We start from the raw sequence: 17,211 nt of genomic DNA, 5'->3' as shown, positions 1-17,211 counted from the left end.
TTATGTAAATTTTCCCCTGGGGGGTTCCACTGAACGTGATTTCGAAAAATACGAGCGGGGGAGCCTCGTCTGCCAACGTTCGCACTATGTCGTACTGAAAAGGTCAGCAAAAAAAATAAAACTTAGAATAAAAGCAAATTAAAACGATTAAAATATATACTGTGATAGCTTCTGTGATTCTGAACTCTGGACTGTGACAGAAGGCCACTGAGTCATATGTAAGACACAAGATTATGAGATACTTGAAGCCATGCTAATGAAAGCAAACTTCCTTGATTACTCATTAACTTTCTGAGTTGGACAACAAACTGAAACGATTAAACCATGTATTGCGATAGCTTTTGTATGTCTGAACTCTGGATAGTGTGAAAGAAGGCCACTGAATCATAAGTAAGACACGAGTCAGTGATATACTTGAAGCCATGCTAATGAATGGCGAACCTTCTTGATAACTTGTTAACTATCTGAGCTGGACAACAACACTCGGAGAGAAAAGCAAAATAATTATCATATTTCATCAATGGACAGGACAAGTCTGTGCTGTGAACTTTTACTTTCACTCTTTTCTGTTTACGGTCAGTTTACATGTTTTTCAGTATCAGCAACAATCACACAAACGTGCAGGTGTCTTTAATTATTCCTTCCTCTTGAAGAAGAGAAATGCTAGGTCATTTATTTTTAATCGCACATTAGCTGAGGAAATAATAAAAAAAGAAACGGTAAGCAATATTTCGAACCGTATTAACTATAAGACTCAGACAGATTAAATTAGCAAATTCACTTTAAATTTCCTATCACTGTAGAAAATACTGTAAGGTAAAGAGTTTCCACGGATTGCATAGTACTGCATATATCAAGTGCATGTACCTTCCATGAACCATATGTGGTAAAATGTCACAGCTGGAATGAAATACTGATGCCCAAAGGAAGTGGCTTACTAAATAGTTGGCAGTGTCCATATTTTAATACCCTTCAATATATGCATGGATGTTATTCTACACTGTAGCAACATGTACCATTCCATAAACTTCTGACATGTTACTATTGTTTATATTGTCTATTTTTATTTGTTATCTGCTTTATTTGTTGTTTTCATTGTACAGTTTTTCACGTTTTTCTCAGACACTATCCTGTGGCAGCTTGTGTCACAACAGATCTTGCATATTTTAATTTGTGATAAGAATACTAACACTAGTGTGTCACCAACCTTACTTCTACTTAGAGTACTCCCATATGGATACTCTAGAGCCCTTACTCAATTAAACTTCTAGGCTGTGAAGAGCTATAATAATAGCACAGTTCTGTCAAACTTACTTGTACTTTGAGTCCTTCCGAGGGTGGAGACCCATCACGCAAGGAATACAGAAGAATTCTTCCATCCTCAAACTTCACTTCAGCAAATCGAGGTGTGTCACTTCCTGTGACTGTGGCATAGACCCTTTGGCCCCCTCTCACAGCATTTCTCAGCAACTGAAATACATTTAGAAGAGATATTTGTAAAGGGCGGATGAATGAAGGATATTTTGGGCGTATAACTAACCCACTAGGACCAAGTGGCCATTTACTATCTCAGTAAAAATTAAAGAAATTATAGCCAAGGAAAATGGTTGATGTTAGATGGGGTTTCCTTAAAACTGAAACATTACAAAAACCAAGAGACCATGAATAAATATGCAAAATAATACTAATTAACTGTTCAAACGACTTCTTGTACCCATTCAGTTCCAACACCTGCTTTGTGGGTCTGGCCTTCACTGGAAAACTAATCTGTTTTCATATTAGCAAATCTCTGCATCAGATCAAACGTCACACTTTCATCTTTCAAGTATGTGCTGAAACTTCTTAAAAAACAGAACATAATTGTAAGCTAATGCCTCTTCATTATAGAAGACTATAAGAATAAAAAAAACCCTTACCTCTCTTTTCTCCATTTTGGAAGCAACTTTCATTCTTCTTTCAAACAAAAGCTGTGACAAAGTTTCTGCCTCAGTCAACCATAATAGTTTGAACCTGTCAAACTTAGCCTTATGATTAGCAACATCATCAATCACATTTGCCATTTCTGTTACAGAATTCGCTTCTTCTACAGTGTCCTTTGAGCGTTCAAGCAGAGCTGTAATTGCCGTCAGGGTTGATTTCTTAGTGGCAATTTCAATGAGTTTTGACTGCAGTACCTCCAAGGCATTCTTCACTTTCTCTATTTCTTCCTGGAGGTTCACCATTTCCCTTTCTGAGTCTTTTATGCAGTTGGCTATCGAGGATTCCTCCCTTTCCAGCTTCTCCCTTATCTGACTGGCCTGCGTCAGGCTTCGCCTCAAGTCTGCCTTGTACGACGCCTTGAAGTCCGTAACAGTCATGGAGGGCCCGTCAGACACAAGTAAGTCACCGCATAACCTCAGCACAGGATAATTCACAGGGAACTGGGATGCCGGTTTCGAACCTAAGTTTGTCCTACATTCTGGGCAGTTCCTACCCCGAATGAGGATTTGTTCCAGACAGGACGTGCAGATGGCATGCCCGCAGGGCAGATTCCTGGGAAGACGGTCATTTGAATAATACAGGTCACAAATCTCACAGCTTAAAAACGGCTGCTCCATCTGAAAAACAACCAAGGCATGCTGATTTCATGGGTGAATGTGACTATTTATGCAAGGGCAAATTTCAAGTCATAAAACATCTTCCAATTTCAGTTGCCAGTACTATTACAGGTAGTTGCAGGTCGTGTCCATTTTCGACTACCGTAGCAACAACAGAAATAACAACAGTAATGGAGCAAATTGAGCCACTTAGCAAGAGAATAGACTCCTAACACTAAAAACTGCTTGATAATAATAGCAGTAGGCCTATAGTTACAGGTTGTGGGTGCTATTCTTGTCTACACTGAGTGTATTTCCTAGGAAATAATTTGCAAGCCAAATCTTGGGGCTATATCTTACTAAGCTTATCATCAAACCTATAATATATATATATATATATATATATATATATATATATATATATATATATATATATATATATATATATATATACTACTGCTACTGCCGTCATCAAAACAGCAAATTATGTGTGAATTTCTAAGGCAAAGTTTTTACATTACGTACAGTATAACCTCGGAATGGATTACACTTTTTGTTTTTTAATATGAGCTCCAAGGAACCTGCGTAGGGCAGAATGCGAGTTATCGAATAGGTAAATTATTATTATTATTATTATTATTATTATTATTATTATTATTATTATTATTATTGCTGAGGATTTTCAGTAATCCATCTGTCGCATTGAAATTTGGTTCCTAGTTTGAATTTTTTGACCAGATCTTAGAGAGCTAACGCATAGTAGTAAAGTATATTTGGTGTTATCTATAGGCTGAAGATGTTACTTTTCCCTTCGTGTGAGCAGTGAGTTTGTAAGTATTGTAAGTATCCTTTTCATTATCGTATCTTCTCGGTTTATGCTGGGCCCTTTCAGTCATTCTTTCCCTTTTCGAGTCTTTGTTTCCTATCCCCACCCAATTTTCGTAGCCTTATAGTGGCTATTATCAAACTGAGGAATAATCTTTCACTCCATAACTTTGTAGGCAACCGCCAGAGCGACCGTCGAAACGTATATCTGGAGTAGAACATTTTTCCATGACTTAAGAAATTGATGCATTAAGGATTCTACGCACTAAACGCCGTGGAAACAGCTTACTTTATTCAGTAATACTGCCAATAGGAGGGGACTCCTTTTTAACATTATTATTACAAGAAGTAGTCCTGTTTCGAACACTAACGGCTTGAGTAAATGGAATAATTGACTTGATTATTTTCGCTTGGTTTCCTATCATTGAAAATAAAAGCGGAAATGCTTAGTGATATGATTTGTTCCTTAGTTATTCGTGATGAAAACTAGGGAACTGTTTAGCGGCCGTAGTTTGCTCGGAGCGACTGCAAACTTAGGCAACAACAATTTTTATCAAACAATACAATTACTCAATTTAGTCTCCCTCAGTGTAAACAGGCGCGTCGCTGTCAGGCGTACGAAGTTTTACGATGGTTCAGATCGCGATATGTTGCCGCATGTTGATAAAATTGCATTGTGGATATGACACAAGTCTTAAAATAAGAAAAGCGATAACTGTGGTGGGTTCATCCAACCTCGTTATCGATGTAAAACGATTTATTTTCCTCATTTAATATATTAGTAGTCGTCCGCATGCCTCAGTTTTGAAAGAAATAACTTTGCAATACAGCGTGTATCAAAAACTAAAGTGAAAAAACTAACCTGGAAAACTTGAAAGAAGAAACCCGATTCATTGGATTGTAAGCGTATTTAAAATTAATTGCGTTAGCTTCTTACCTGGAATCAAGTAGTTATTTTGAACTCGGTGAAAGGTCATGCCCTAGTGAATTCTCTCTCTCTCTCTCTCTCTCTCTCTCTCTCTCTCTCTCTCTCTCTCTCTCTCTCTCATAATAGCTTAAATATTATTATTATTATTATTATTATTATTGTTGTATAAAATAAAATTGTGAATCATCTACGGGTAGAATTAAGTAGTAGCTCCGCGGCGGCGATTACCTTCTCACTTAACTACGTACGACAACTAGGCATCCCCGCAGTCTTTTGGAATCGAACCGTACGGTAATTACCCTGAAAAAAATGAAGTTAATGAACATGCAAGACTCGACAACCAGAATGGCAGATGATAATGGATCTTGAACATAACTTATTTAACCGCATTTGACCGTTCCCGTAAAAGGCCGTTTCCATTTTTAGTACAGATCGTCACCACTAAAGTAAAGGAATGTCGACAACCAGCTTCCAGCTTTACAACTAAGACTTACAAATAATGCCGCTAGAAACGTTTCATCTTGTTATTCCGTTTATTATCACAGCGTTATTGAACTTGGTCTGGTTTCGTGACTCACCGTTCTCGTTCGAAGTTGATGTCACCTCTTGCAGATATTTAAACACCTCCAAATTTCTACAGAAATCACGAACAGACAAACCTGTGCCGTTCACAGTCGGACCTTTGTGCACCAGTCTTACTGCGAAAGAGAGGCAGAGGTTATTCTCTCGCTTCAATATTTCATCACTTCGCGTAACATTCGATGCCGGTAGGTTTTCGCCGCCTTATTTTTTTTAGTCAGTGGGCATTCGGCGAATGTCATTCACTGCTTATATCATCTGGAGGTGAATTATGTTTCGCACGAGTGACAAATATACAAAATTTCCCCATATCTGAAACTTATGATAATCTACTTGAGTAAACACTTGGCTGTACAACATTGCACTTGCAGCGCCGTGGGTTGGGTAAGGTGCCAAGTAGCCAGATATCTTTAACAAACAAATGCGCGCTATTTTAAATCCCGATATATTATTAGTGGTTCACGCCATGACTTGAAAGGCATGACAAAGGGTTAGTATGACAGATATTCAGTCTTTCATTTCGTCGTGAAATACTGAATGATAATTAGGAAAGGCGGATACTTCATTTTTCCCAGGTAGCATGGCATGTTTTGGCCTGATGTACCACGTGCGCCGGGAAAACCGCTGAGTTGCCAACTGACAATTTTATTGCTTCCTCAAGCATTCATTAGTCGTAATCAGACAATAATTCAAGTTTTTCGTTAACTCAGTTTGTATATGTTCGTTCTTTACAGGATATTACAAGTACGGTGCAATAAATTCTCCCGTTTATGCAATACGTACTTGCTTTGTGAGATATTGATTCTCGCTATGGGACGTGTTCTTTTGTCGTGTAATTATTTCTGATTATTGCATGCTTTGTCTTCCTTTGTAATTCTCAGTCTTTTGATCCTTGAAATATCCTTTGTTTTTAATTTACACTTTTTTTCATTCTTTCTTTCTACCCTATAGTATTTTATTTGAAGCTTCAAGTCAAGGGTAAAAAAAGATTTCTTTTTTAGTATCTGGCACTTCCTGAGGTTAAATTTACAGCGTGTCCCTTCTCTCTCTCTCTCTCTCTCTCTCTCTCTCTCTCTCTCTCTCTCTCTTCCACACAGATACATACATACACACATATTATATATTATACGTGTGTATGTAAATGTATATATAATTTCTTTTAGATATGCAGAAAGAGGGAAGAACGGACCTGAAAAGAAGAAAGAAGCAAATAAGTAGGAATAAGAATTAATCGATAAATAATAAATAAATAAAAGTTACGCAAATAGCTAATAACCTAAGCACGGGAACCAGAAAATCTGACCTTGAGCAACTCGACTGTAGAACGATCTTCACCCTATTTGACTAGTAACGTAAAAGTGGCGTCATAAAATCATTGGTCATCTCCGCCTAAAACAGCTTCGTTGAACAATGCTTTAGATGAAAAGTACTTTAATCATGACGGAATGATAGTTATAATGTCTGAATTATATTGTTTTATTCACAGTGGAGAATGAATCGCTTGAATGCTTCCGCTAGGGTGTGCTTCCCAAACTAGGGGCCATTCTGAGGATACGTATGTTTAAAACCAAAGGAGTGTAATGGGTAGGACTGTAGACAGTCACTAGAGTCATGGGTTATGCATGGCGGTGGGCGGTTGGCCATGGACAAGTATCCTGTATGAAAAGTGGGTAACGACCAGAGAAAGTTTGGGAACCACTGCATGATGATGGGACTCTGACTCGGTCTAGAATACGTCTTCCTTCCCTTTTGGTCTCGAGTGTCGGTCTAAACTAAGATTAATCCTGGTCTTAAGGGGAATCCATCATTCAGCACAGTTTCTGATCATTTTTTAAGAGCGCTGTCCCTGGAGAGAGAGAGAGAGAGAGAGAGAGAGAGAGAGAGAGAGAGAGAGAGAGAGAGAGAGTTGCGTCACTGAAATATAAATTTTTTGTGACCTACCTTTTCCATTTTCTTTTCCATTTACTGACACATTTAAATGAACTATATATATATATATATACATATATATATACATATATATACATATAAATGTGTATACATATATATATGTATATAAAATATATATATATATATAGTATATATATATATATATATATATATATATATATATATATATATATATATATATATATATATATATATATATATATATATTACACAACTCCTTTCTTTTGCCCTACTCTCTCTCTTGTACCATACCGTTTATTTTCTTTTTGTAATGACGTAATTATTTTCATAATCCATTTCTCTAATTTAAGATGTATCACAAATTGTTTTCTCAAGAAACGGAAAGCCGTTTTTTTCCTCTTAATTTTACTTCCTGTACCTTTTCATGTTCTTTTTTGGTGTGTAACGCCTTCCCTCGGCAGGAGAATCCCCTCTCATATCACGTTTCACCTTCGTTAGTAAACTTTTGCAAATCCCTCGAGGGAGGAAGGAATGTACCGAAGGACTCACCACTCCCTTGCTACAGCACCCCTGCAGGAGATCTGATTCCTGCCGAAGATCTGTTATGTCAAAGAGCCTGTCTTCCTTGTCCTGCCCTTTTTTTATTAACGTTCTGTGTGTTTTCGCTTCTCATATATGTATATGTATATATGTATTGTATATATATATATATATATATATATATATATATATATATATATATATATATATATATTAGATGTATATATATATATACATGAATTATATTTATATATTATATATACATGATATATATTTATATATATATATATGTGTGTATGTGTGTGTGTGTGTGTAGAATTATATACAGTATATGTATATATGTATATATATATATATATATATATATATATATATATATTATATATATAAATGAAATATATTTATATGTATATAATATATATATATATTTATGTATGTATATATATATAATATATATATATATATATATATATATATATATATATATTTATTTATATGTTTATATGTGTGTAACTTCGAGAGCTGCCAGAGACGGCAAACCTCCGCCAACGCTGAGCAGTCCATCCACGAAAGGTCCTTTCTTTCCAAAGATTGTGTTGTTATCTCTCCCAAAGTCTAATCGTTGCCTGGCATGAGGTCATCTTTAATAAAAAATTTCTTTTTTTTTTTATTTTGTAATCATCCACTTTTGTCTTTTCGTGCAGTCCCTCTAACAGACGGATTACACGAAAATATAAATTCTTTTGGTGGAGGTTATGAATGACTGACTGTTCTCCGAAAGACATTGCAAGATTGTCTACTGTACCTGAAATAAATTTAATATAATCATGACGCTTTTCTTGACAGCTAAAATTCACTCTTTTTTTAATTGATAAAATGATGCTTAAGCTGAACACTAATGAGTAAGCGTATAAAAAAACTCATCCTATTAATGGCCCGTAGGGGGGTGGCGCCGTCAGTGCGCCTCACGCTGTGCAAGGTAGGTATTACTTAAAGTTCTCTGTAGCGCCCCTTTGTCCCTAGCCACAACCCTTTTCATCCCTTTTGCTGTACCCCCGTTCATATTCTCTTTCTCTTCACTTTCCACCCTCTCCAAACAATAATATTGTTTCACAGTGCAACTGCAAGGCTTTCCTCCTGTTACTCCTTTAAAACATTTTTTACTCTAAATTTCCCTTTCAGCGCTGAATGACCCCACCATAGGTCCCAGCACTTGGCCTTTGGCCTAAATTTTATATTCCATTCATTCTTTCACTTCATGTAACTTCGAAAACTGTAATGCGTAGTGAGTAGAAGTCATTCAAAACATCTTTTAGAGATGTGATAGGTTTCTCCCTTGGCGCGTTTGTGCTCGTCCGATAAGAAGTCATGTTTATGCAATTTGTCTGACAGACTTTTCTCCTGTTTTCACCACAAACGTGCTTCAGGGGAGGTCTGGGGTCGATCACCTCTTAGAAGATGATTTGTAAGAATTTCCTTTAAGAATTACTGGACTTTGAAACTCATTTTAAGGAAAATTTCACAGATGCGAGTAAGGAAAGACCCTTTAGTCAGTGATGTTGTGTAAAAGACTTTAAGGTTATTTATTTTTATTTCAATAGTTTTCTGTAAAACTATTTGTCTGTCCGCCCGCATTTTTTCTGTCCGCCCTCAGATCTTAAAAACTACTGAGGCTAGAGGGCTGCAAATTGCTATGTTGATCATCCACCCCCCAATCATCAAACATGCCAAATTGCAGCCTTCTAGCCTCAGTAGTTTTTATTTTATTTAAGGTTAAAGTTAGCCATAATCGTGCTTCAGGCAACGATATAGGATAGGCCACCACCAGGCCGTGGTTAAAGTTTCATGGGCTCATACATCATGATACCGAGACCATCGAAAGATTGATCCGTTTTCGATGGCCTTGATTATGCGTTGTAGCGGGTGTACAGAAAACTCGATTGCGCCGAAGAAACTTCGGCGCATTTGTTACTTGTTTATTTGTTTTTATCGCTACGAATTCTTCCATGTTTTTAATGATTTTCTGTTTATTCCTTCCTACTCTCAATGATTGTCTCTTTATTTCTTTTTAAGTTGTATATGTTTTGAATGACTGAAGTAGTACGGTAATGCAGTTTTGCGTCTCGTCGGACCTTTGTTTATTTTCCTAATGCTGTGTATATGCATATATATATATATATATATATATATATATATAATATATATATATATATATATATATATATATATATATATATATATATATATATATATATTTATATATATATATATATATTTTTTTTTTTTTTTTTTTTTTAGAAAATAAAGGAATATTGCTAAGGTTTCAGAAAATTCTGTCTTTAGTTCAGACATAATCAAGATTGCTTTCAAGAGAGGGGTTACAGAACTTTCCTTATGTTTTGGATCCTCCCTAAATTACCTCCCTGTAGGAAAGAGAGGTTGTCAGTGCACCTCACGAGGTGCACTGTAGGCATTAGTTGCTGATCTTGCATCCCTTTATTTGAGTTGCAACCCCTTCCATTCCTTTTGCTGTTCCTCCTTTTGTATTATCTTTCTTCCATGTTGCAGTCCACCCTCTCCTAACAACTATTTCAAAGTGCAACTGCGAGGTCTTCCTCCTGTTACACCTTTAAAATCTACCTGCTCTCAATTTCCTTTCCAGCGCTGAATGACCTCATAGGTCCCAGTGCCTTTGGCCTAAACTCTATATCCCATTCCTGAATGACCTTCTCCTCCTCCTAGTTCTTCGTTGGACGAGTCGGTAGAGTTCTCAGCTAGCACTCTGCTAGGCCCGAGTTCGAGTCTCCGGCTGGCCAATGAAGAATTAGGGGGAATTTATTCGGTGATAGAAATTCATTTCTCGCTGTAATGTGGTTCGGATTCCACAATAAGTTGTAGGTCCCGTGCTAGGTAACCAATTGGTTCTTAGCCACGTAAAATAAGTCTAATCCTTCGGGCCAGTCCCTAGAGAGCTGTTAATCAGCTCAGTGGTCTCCATAAACTAAGGTATACTTAACTTTTTTTCTTCCTCCTCCTCCTCCTCCTCCTCCTCCTCCTCCTCCTCCTCCTCCTCCTCCTCCTCCTCCTCCTCCTCCTCCTCCTCACAAGACAGTTCCCAAAAGGCCTGAAGGAGGGAAGTACACCATTTCAACTTTACCTTTAACCTTCATGCCTCGAGTTCTAGTGAACTTGTTAATCCTTAAGGGAGAGCTTCAGACTTGTCAGGGCGATGTATGTAAATTCTAGGCCCTTGTTTGAGATTAGCTTCAGGGACTCTAGGGGGAAACGGTAGGATCCCTTGGCTGTTAGACCTTTACATCCTCCTCTCGCGCTGCTTGATTATTTATACCTAAGGAGACGTGAAACAGTTACACTTTCCTTCTTTTTTATCAAACGGGATATTTTCCTGTAAAGACTTAGCAATTCTTTCACCTTTTTCTTTAAATTATCAGTTTAATTCTCCTTGAATTTTATCAGTTACTTACGTATTTATCTATTAATTTAGTTATTTTTTTCCTTTCTAATGACTGATCTCTTCTTTCTGTATTTCTTGTGACCTTCCATTACTTATTTCAAATGAACGCCATATTCTTTGGAAACTTGAATTTCAGTTCAGTGGCCCCTGTGGTGGACTTGTTCCATATGAATAGGGTACATCTTTTGAATTTTAAGAATAAATTCCTTAAAATTAGGCCTATTGATTTTGGAAAGGCCTAGGCAGTAAGTACTGAAGTTCATTTTAAACCGCAAAATAATTCATTTCCTATCAATATTCATGTCTCAGGAAGACGTTCAGAAACCTCTTTTGTAATATTCCTGAATTATTATTGTTAAACAACCTACCTACCTGATTTGGTTTAACACGAAACTCCGTAACATGTTGGTAAGACAGTAAGTAGTGACAGTTTCGTCATATATGTTACTATAGTTTCTCCAGAATACAAATATGCAGCGCAATATGACTTGAAATGACTTCATGTCGTTAAGATTAAAGTAAGGTCATCTTTGATACGCAATAAGGTCCCAAACAGCTTACAACTGGTCAGATGGTTTACTTTTTTCTTTTTCGGCACTAGAATAAAGAAAATCCACATCCCTTCGGCCCCCATCTGCAACTCTTTTCATTCCATTTACTGTACCTCCGTTCATATTCTCTCTCTCTTCCATCTTTCTTTCCAAACTCTGTAACAGTTGATTCATAGTGCTACTGCGAGGTTTTCTTCCTGTTACACCTTTCAAAACTTTTACTCGCAATTTCCCTTTCAGCTGAATGACCTCATAGGTCCCAGCGCTTGGCCTTTGGCCTAAATTTCATATTCTATTTCTATATTCTGTTCAAAAGTTATTTCAGTCGACCATCATAAATTACGAGGCGTTCCCTAGCTGGGAGACAAAAACACCGACCTGCAAACTTGTCTAGATCGCGGTATCTTTGTTGTGGTTTCCTGTCCTTATTCATCTTAGATAAATACCTGTAGGCCCTCGGCGTACTCGGGTAACAAGATCAAAACAAAACAGAAGTTTTTTTTACTGTTAGAACGACTTTGCCATCTATAAAGGCTTTGTGGAAACGCTCTTTCATTTTCAAAGGTAACTTGAACGCAATGGAATTTGATAGGTCAAACACAAACGCCACGTTTCCACATTTACATCTACTGTACTTCGTGTGTGTTTACGTGTCTGTGACGTGTTTTAGACAAGACTGACGAGTGTTCTAGTTGTTGCCAACCTGCCTCTGTCAGCGAGGTATGACGGAGGTTGTTTGTCAGTATGTCTCTTTTCTGTCCGTCAACACAGGTATTTCTAAACGGAACTGTTGCAGATACGACATAACGATTCTTCATTATTCTTGGTGTTGGTGAAGGTAACAGACTTCTGAGTGCTTTCCACCTTCACCTATTTCATTGTCAAAACTAAATATATTCAAATGTAACTTCTGTCTTGAAATGATTCAGCCCTGAGAAAACTAAGTTTAATCATTCAACTCTGAGAGAATTCAGTAAAGTAAATGGAAGAGAAAGAAAGACAGAAATTGCCAGCTCTGTCTGGCGAGAGAAAGGGGCTGTGTCCACTTGACGAAGAGGAGGACAGAAAAACAGATGTACTCTCTGGGTGAAAGGAAAGGAGAGAGATTATCTCGCTTTTCTAAAGAGAGTACGAGTGAAAGAGGAGTGGTGTCCTCTTTACAAAGAGAGAGAGAGAGATTTGATCCTCTCTGTTCAAAAGTGAGAGATAGAGGTAAAGGTGGTCTCTTGTTTAGAAAGAGAAAAGTGGAGAATCTCCTGAGTGTAGAAGAGAGAAGTAAAGAGACTGTATGCTATTTACAGAAGTAGAAAGAGATAAACAGATTATCTCCTTTGTATAAAGAGATTGCACTAAAGTAGATAAATGAGAGAGAGAGAGAGAGAGAGAGAGAGAGAGAGAGAGAGAGAGAGAGAAGAGAGAGAGAGTGATTGTCTCCTTTTTGGCTTAATTATATAGAGAGAAAGATTATATATATATATCCTATTTATATAATATATATATATATATATAATATATATATATATATATATATATATATATTATATATATATATATATATATATAGAGAGAGAGAGAGAGAGAGAGAGAGAGAGAGAGAGAGAGAGAGAGAGAGAGCAAGCACTGAAAATACATAAATTCTTTGAAGAGGTAAAAGCGGCGGGCGAGAGAGGAAGGGTTTAAAAGCAGCCGAATTCGGTTAACAAAGGCACTGAAAGGAATTACACGACCCACGAAAAATCTCTCAAGAAATAAAAAACCGTAAAAGGGAAGACGAAAGAACAAAAGGATGAGAATATTGAAACTTAATAGGCAAAAAATGGGAGATAAAACTTTGACTGATGAGGGTAAGAAAAGCTACGGTAAAATGAGAGAGAGAGAGAGAGAGAGAGAGAGAGAGAGAGAGAGAGAGAGAGAGAGAGAGACGGGGGGAGCTTCCATTAATCTGGAACAATGAATTTAAACAGGCATCACACATGCATGCGAACACACACATATATATTTATATATATATATATGTGTGTGTGCCTGCGCATATATGTATATATATACATACATATATATATATATATATGTGTGTGTATATATATGTATATATATATTATATATGTATGTATGTATATATATATATATTGGAACATTGTATGCTTAATGTTATCTCGTCATTGTATTTCGCCATGGTATCCCACCATCATACCCTGTCATATTGTCTCATCATTGTAGCTCGGCAAATCATCCCCATTATTGTATCACAAAATGGTACCCAGTTATTATATTATATCACTGTCACTCAAGGTTCCTCGTCATCACTATAATCCTCAATGATATCTCATTATATCGTCACTGTACCTGATCATTGTATCCTCTTTTGATATCACTTTTGTCATGCCATGGTATCTCCGCTGCGCTGGTATCCTCTTATCAATTGGAAAAGGTCTTAAAAACATTATAAAAAGATAATAATGAATTCAATGTGTCCATTGACAGCAGAGATAATTGGACATTATGGAGTTATTTTGTTGCAGTTGCAAAGATTTTTGTTCTCTGCTTAATTATATTAAGCAATTGAAGGTAAGCATACTCGTGTGTGATAATTAGTTAGTGTTATTTAAAAATTTATAATCAGGACATGTTTGTCGGAGTGTAATATACAGATAAGAAAAAGTGTAAAAGGGGCTTACATTCATTTGTAATATAAACTTTTTTATTTTTATTTTTTTGTTCGTACAGATGAAACCTTCCTCATAATTATTTGCTCTTTAATTCCTAAACTCTTTGATTACTTTTTTTATTGCAAAATTTTTTTACATGGCTGTGTGTTTTTTATTGACATTAAAGCAAGATCGTGTTATTGTAAACTCATGCTTTTTTTCATCAATACTGCTTTTGTTTACGTTACAAACTATTTGCCGTGTCGCCTGGCTCGCAGTTTAAGCATTATTGTGTTGTTTCTGAGTTTAAGTGCTTTTGTCATTTTTTCTCAGCTCATGTTCTCTCTGGAGACGAAGTGAAAAGGACATAGTCCTATAATGCTTCCCATTTTTATTTATTTTTTTTTTACTGGAAATAATCATATTCTCTCAGGAGACAAAGTGGAAATGTAATAGTCATCTGATGTTTCTCGTTTTTATTTATTTTTATTGGAAAATTACATTTATTCCGCCTTCAGGGATGATTATGTTATTAGAAGTAGCTCACCTAATATATTCGGCATTATCCATATAATCGTGAATAAGTCGAAAAGCTTTCAGTTATGTAATAAAGCTATATATAAACATCCTTTCCCCGTAGAGGCGTAATGCCATTAGTGTAGCATTACTTAAGGTTCTTTGCAGCGTCCCTTAGGCCCCCAGCTGCAACTCCTTTCATTCATTTTATTATACCTCCGTTCATATCTTTCTTCCATCTTACTTTCCGCCTTCCCCAAACAATTGTTTCATAGTGCAACCGTTTGCGAAATTTTACCTCTTGTTAAACCTCTAAAATCTCCTTTATTCTCAATTTCCTCTTGCTGAATGACCTTGTAGGACCCAGGGCTTGGCCTTTGGCCTAAATTTTATATTCCTTTCTATAAACAGCCATCTGTTTGCCATGTATATTACTACACTGAAACAATTCACCGTGTATTTTACTAATTTATTTATGTTTTATATAATTATTTACTAATTTATTCGTTTATTTTTTCTTTTCCAATATCTGATGTCTTCTTTCTGTATTTCCTATTATCTTCTGTGACTTCTTTCAAATGAACACCATATTCTTCGGAAGCTTGAATTTCAAGTCAGTGGTCCCTGTGAGCTTGTTCCATGTGAATATGGTTTTGTCTTCTGGATAATAATAATAATAATAATAATAATAATAATAATAATAATAATAATAATAATAATAATAATGGAGAAACAAATCCACGGTTATGTATGGGTACAAATACTGTATATAGAGAAAGGAGATCGAACATATTCCCGAAAGCTCTCTGTAGAGGTCTATTCATAAATATACTTGTACCCACACATAACTGTGGATTTTTTTCTCCATTTCAACATTCATGCTACTGTGAGTATTTTTTAATAATAATAATAATAATAATATGAAATATTTTCTCATGTGGAAAAACACGAGAGAATGGTTAAGCATCGAGAGAAGAGGAATCAAGCATGAGACAGTCTTGTACAACCTCTCTTAAGGCAAATATATCTCACTCAAACCAAGACCTCTAATTTGCATAACAATCAGGCTATAACGAGAGTGACGTCACCACTCGGAGAGGCGAGAAGCTGTTGCACTCTCTCACGAGAGTTCACCAGTGATCAGGCTAATTGTCTTACCTTGTCGTCGTTCAGAAAAGGCTCTCTTGATTTACCGAAGGCAGGTTGTTCCTGGACCTGTTGTCTGTCTGTCTCTGGGAAGTGACATTCGCCGTTTCTCCAGCGTCAAGGAAACAGATTTTGTTGTTGGCCGTAAGTGAAGATCACTGCTGGAAACATCTGAGTTTGATGAATTAAGTCTACTGAATTGAAGAGTCTTGGGCAAGATTAAGTCACTCAAAACAAAAGCATAAAAAGTCTTCGTATTAGTGTCCTCTTATTTCCTGTTTCCCTATTTTATTTAATTATTTATTTTTTGCTTATTTATTGATTTCTTTTTTTTGTAAAAGCCACAGAGATAAACAACCGAAACTGTACTGAATTTAACAGTTTTCGGGCAAATATAATATTTATTCCGAACAAAAGCATAAAAACTTTCCTTAATGTCCTCTCTTTTCCTGTTTCTTTACTTTATTTATTTATTTATTTATCTTTTTATTTATTTATTTACTTATGTAAGATCCACAGAGATAAACAACCGAAAGTAAAAGATCTTAGATAGACAATCTCAGATTGTGGGCATGATAGCAGGGACTCATGGGAAGAGCTAAAGTATTCGAAGAAAGAAACGAAGTATTGTAGAACAAAAGCGAAGCAGTGACTAAGAGCAGAAGCTGGGAGAAGCATCTCAAGCCAGATTACATCACACAGGAGACATTCAAGATACTCGTGCGACTGATGTAAACAGAAAATGTCGTTTTTCTTCAGAAGATTTCTCTTTGAGATTGTCTCCACTGATGTAATCGTCCCAGCAAAGCAAAATGGGTTTCGAACTTTGTAATAATAATAATCTTGAATTTTTGCTGTGTACACTCGGACTTAAAAATATTGAGCTTTTCTTTACATAATTCGCTCTCCGAAAATCTAGCAAGCGATGGCAACACTGGTCGTGTGAGTCCAGTGTTGCCACCTGTCGAATATCTTGCCGCTAAAATAAGCAATAAAAACCGCTACATTTCAACTGTTTCCATTATAATAATTGATTGCGTGTTATTTTTTCCCAGAGTCCCACTAGATCTGTTATTTCGCCGATGGGATGTGGGAGGGGGGCGGAGGGATCCGAACCTAACGAATAAAAACACTAAGATGGTTTATCTACATTTTTATTTTCGTTTTGGTGAGAAGAAACTATAACATGAATAAAAAAGTAAATAGTAAATGTATAATTGTTCAGTATATTTTTATCACCATGGTATTTTTACTATATAAGAAAATTTGTTAGAATATTATTGTATATTTTCCTTTTAAATCTTGCTTGGCTATGAGCACTGACGGCAACCAGTCAGAACTAGTTTGTTTTAAGTTAGAAATTTTTGATTTATAATGTTTGCTATCATGCATAAAATCAGTTTTGCCATCACTCATGCAGAAGGTGAATTTGGAGTGAACGAGCAGGCCTAGTTACGCTCGTTACTGCTGTAAGGTTAGCAAATTAATGAGGATCGTTTTAACACTTTGTAAATGT

The 17,211-nt window shown here is 36.2% G+C and overlaps 1 protein-coding gene and 1 long non-coding RNA gene across 4 annotated transcripts in view; one reads left to right on the top strand and one right to left on the bottom strand.

Moving 5' to 3' along the window:
* Window positions 1-5,301, bottom strand: part of LOC136833399 (uncharacterized) — a 6,793-nt gene extending 1,492 nt beyond the window's left edge. Inside the window, exons 1-4 of one of the 2 annotated variants that reach the window (XM_067095502.1) lie at window positions 4,908-5,301; window positions 1,917-2,597; window positions 1,315-1,470; window positions 1-94 (exon numbers count right to left, since the gene is read on the bottom strand). The exon at window positions 1-94 is cut by the window's left edge and continues 1,492 nt beyond it. In XM_067095502.1, the coding sequence (XP_066951603.1) occupies window positions 1-94; window positions 1,315-1,470; window positions 1,917-2,597 (931 nt within the window). In that variant the 5' untranslated portion in view covers window positions 4,908-5,301. The remainder of the gene's footprint in view (window positions 95-1,314; window positions 1,471-1,916; window positions 2,598-4,907) is intronic. The other variant, XM_067095503.1, reaches the window with a different exon arrangement.
* The window catches only part of LOC136833400 (uncharacterized), a 217,219-nt gene that overhangs the window by 34,650 nt on the left and 165,358 nt on the right, over window positions 1-17,211 (top strand). The window lies entirely within an intron of this gene.

Source organism: Macrobrachium rosenbergii, chromosome 51 (genome assembly GCF_040412425.1).
Source record: "Macrobrachium rosenbergii isolate ZJJX-2024 chromosome 51, ASM4041242v1, whole genome shotgun sequence".
NCBI lineage: Eukaryota > Metazoa > Arthropoda > Malacostraca > Decapoda > Palaemonidae > Macrobrachium > Macrobrachium rosenbergii.
Note: the sequence above shows the minus strand (reverse complement) of the source record. Positions and strands in the feature narration are given on the sequence as shown.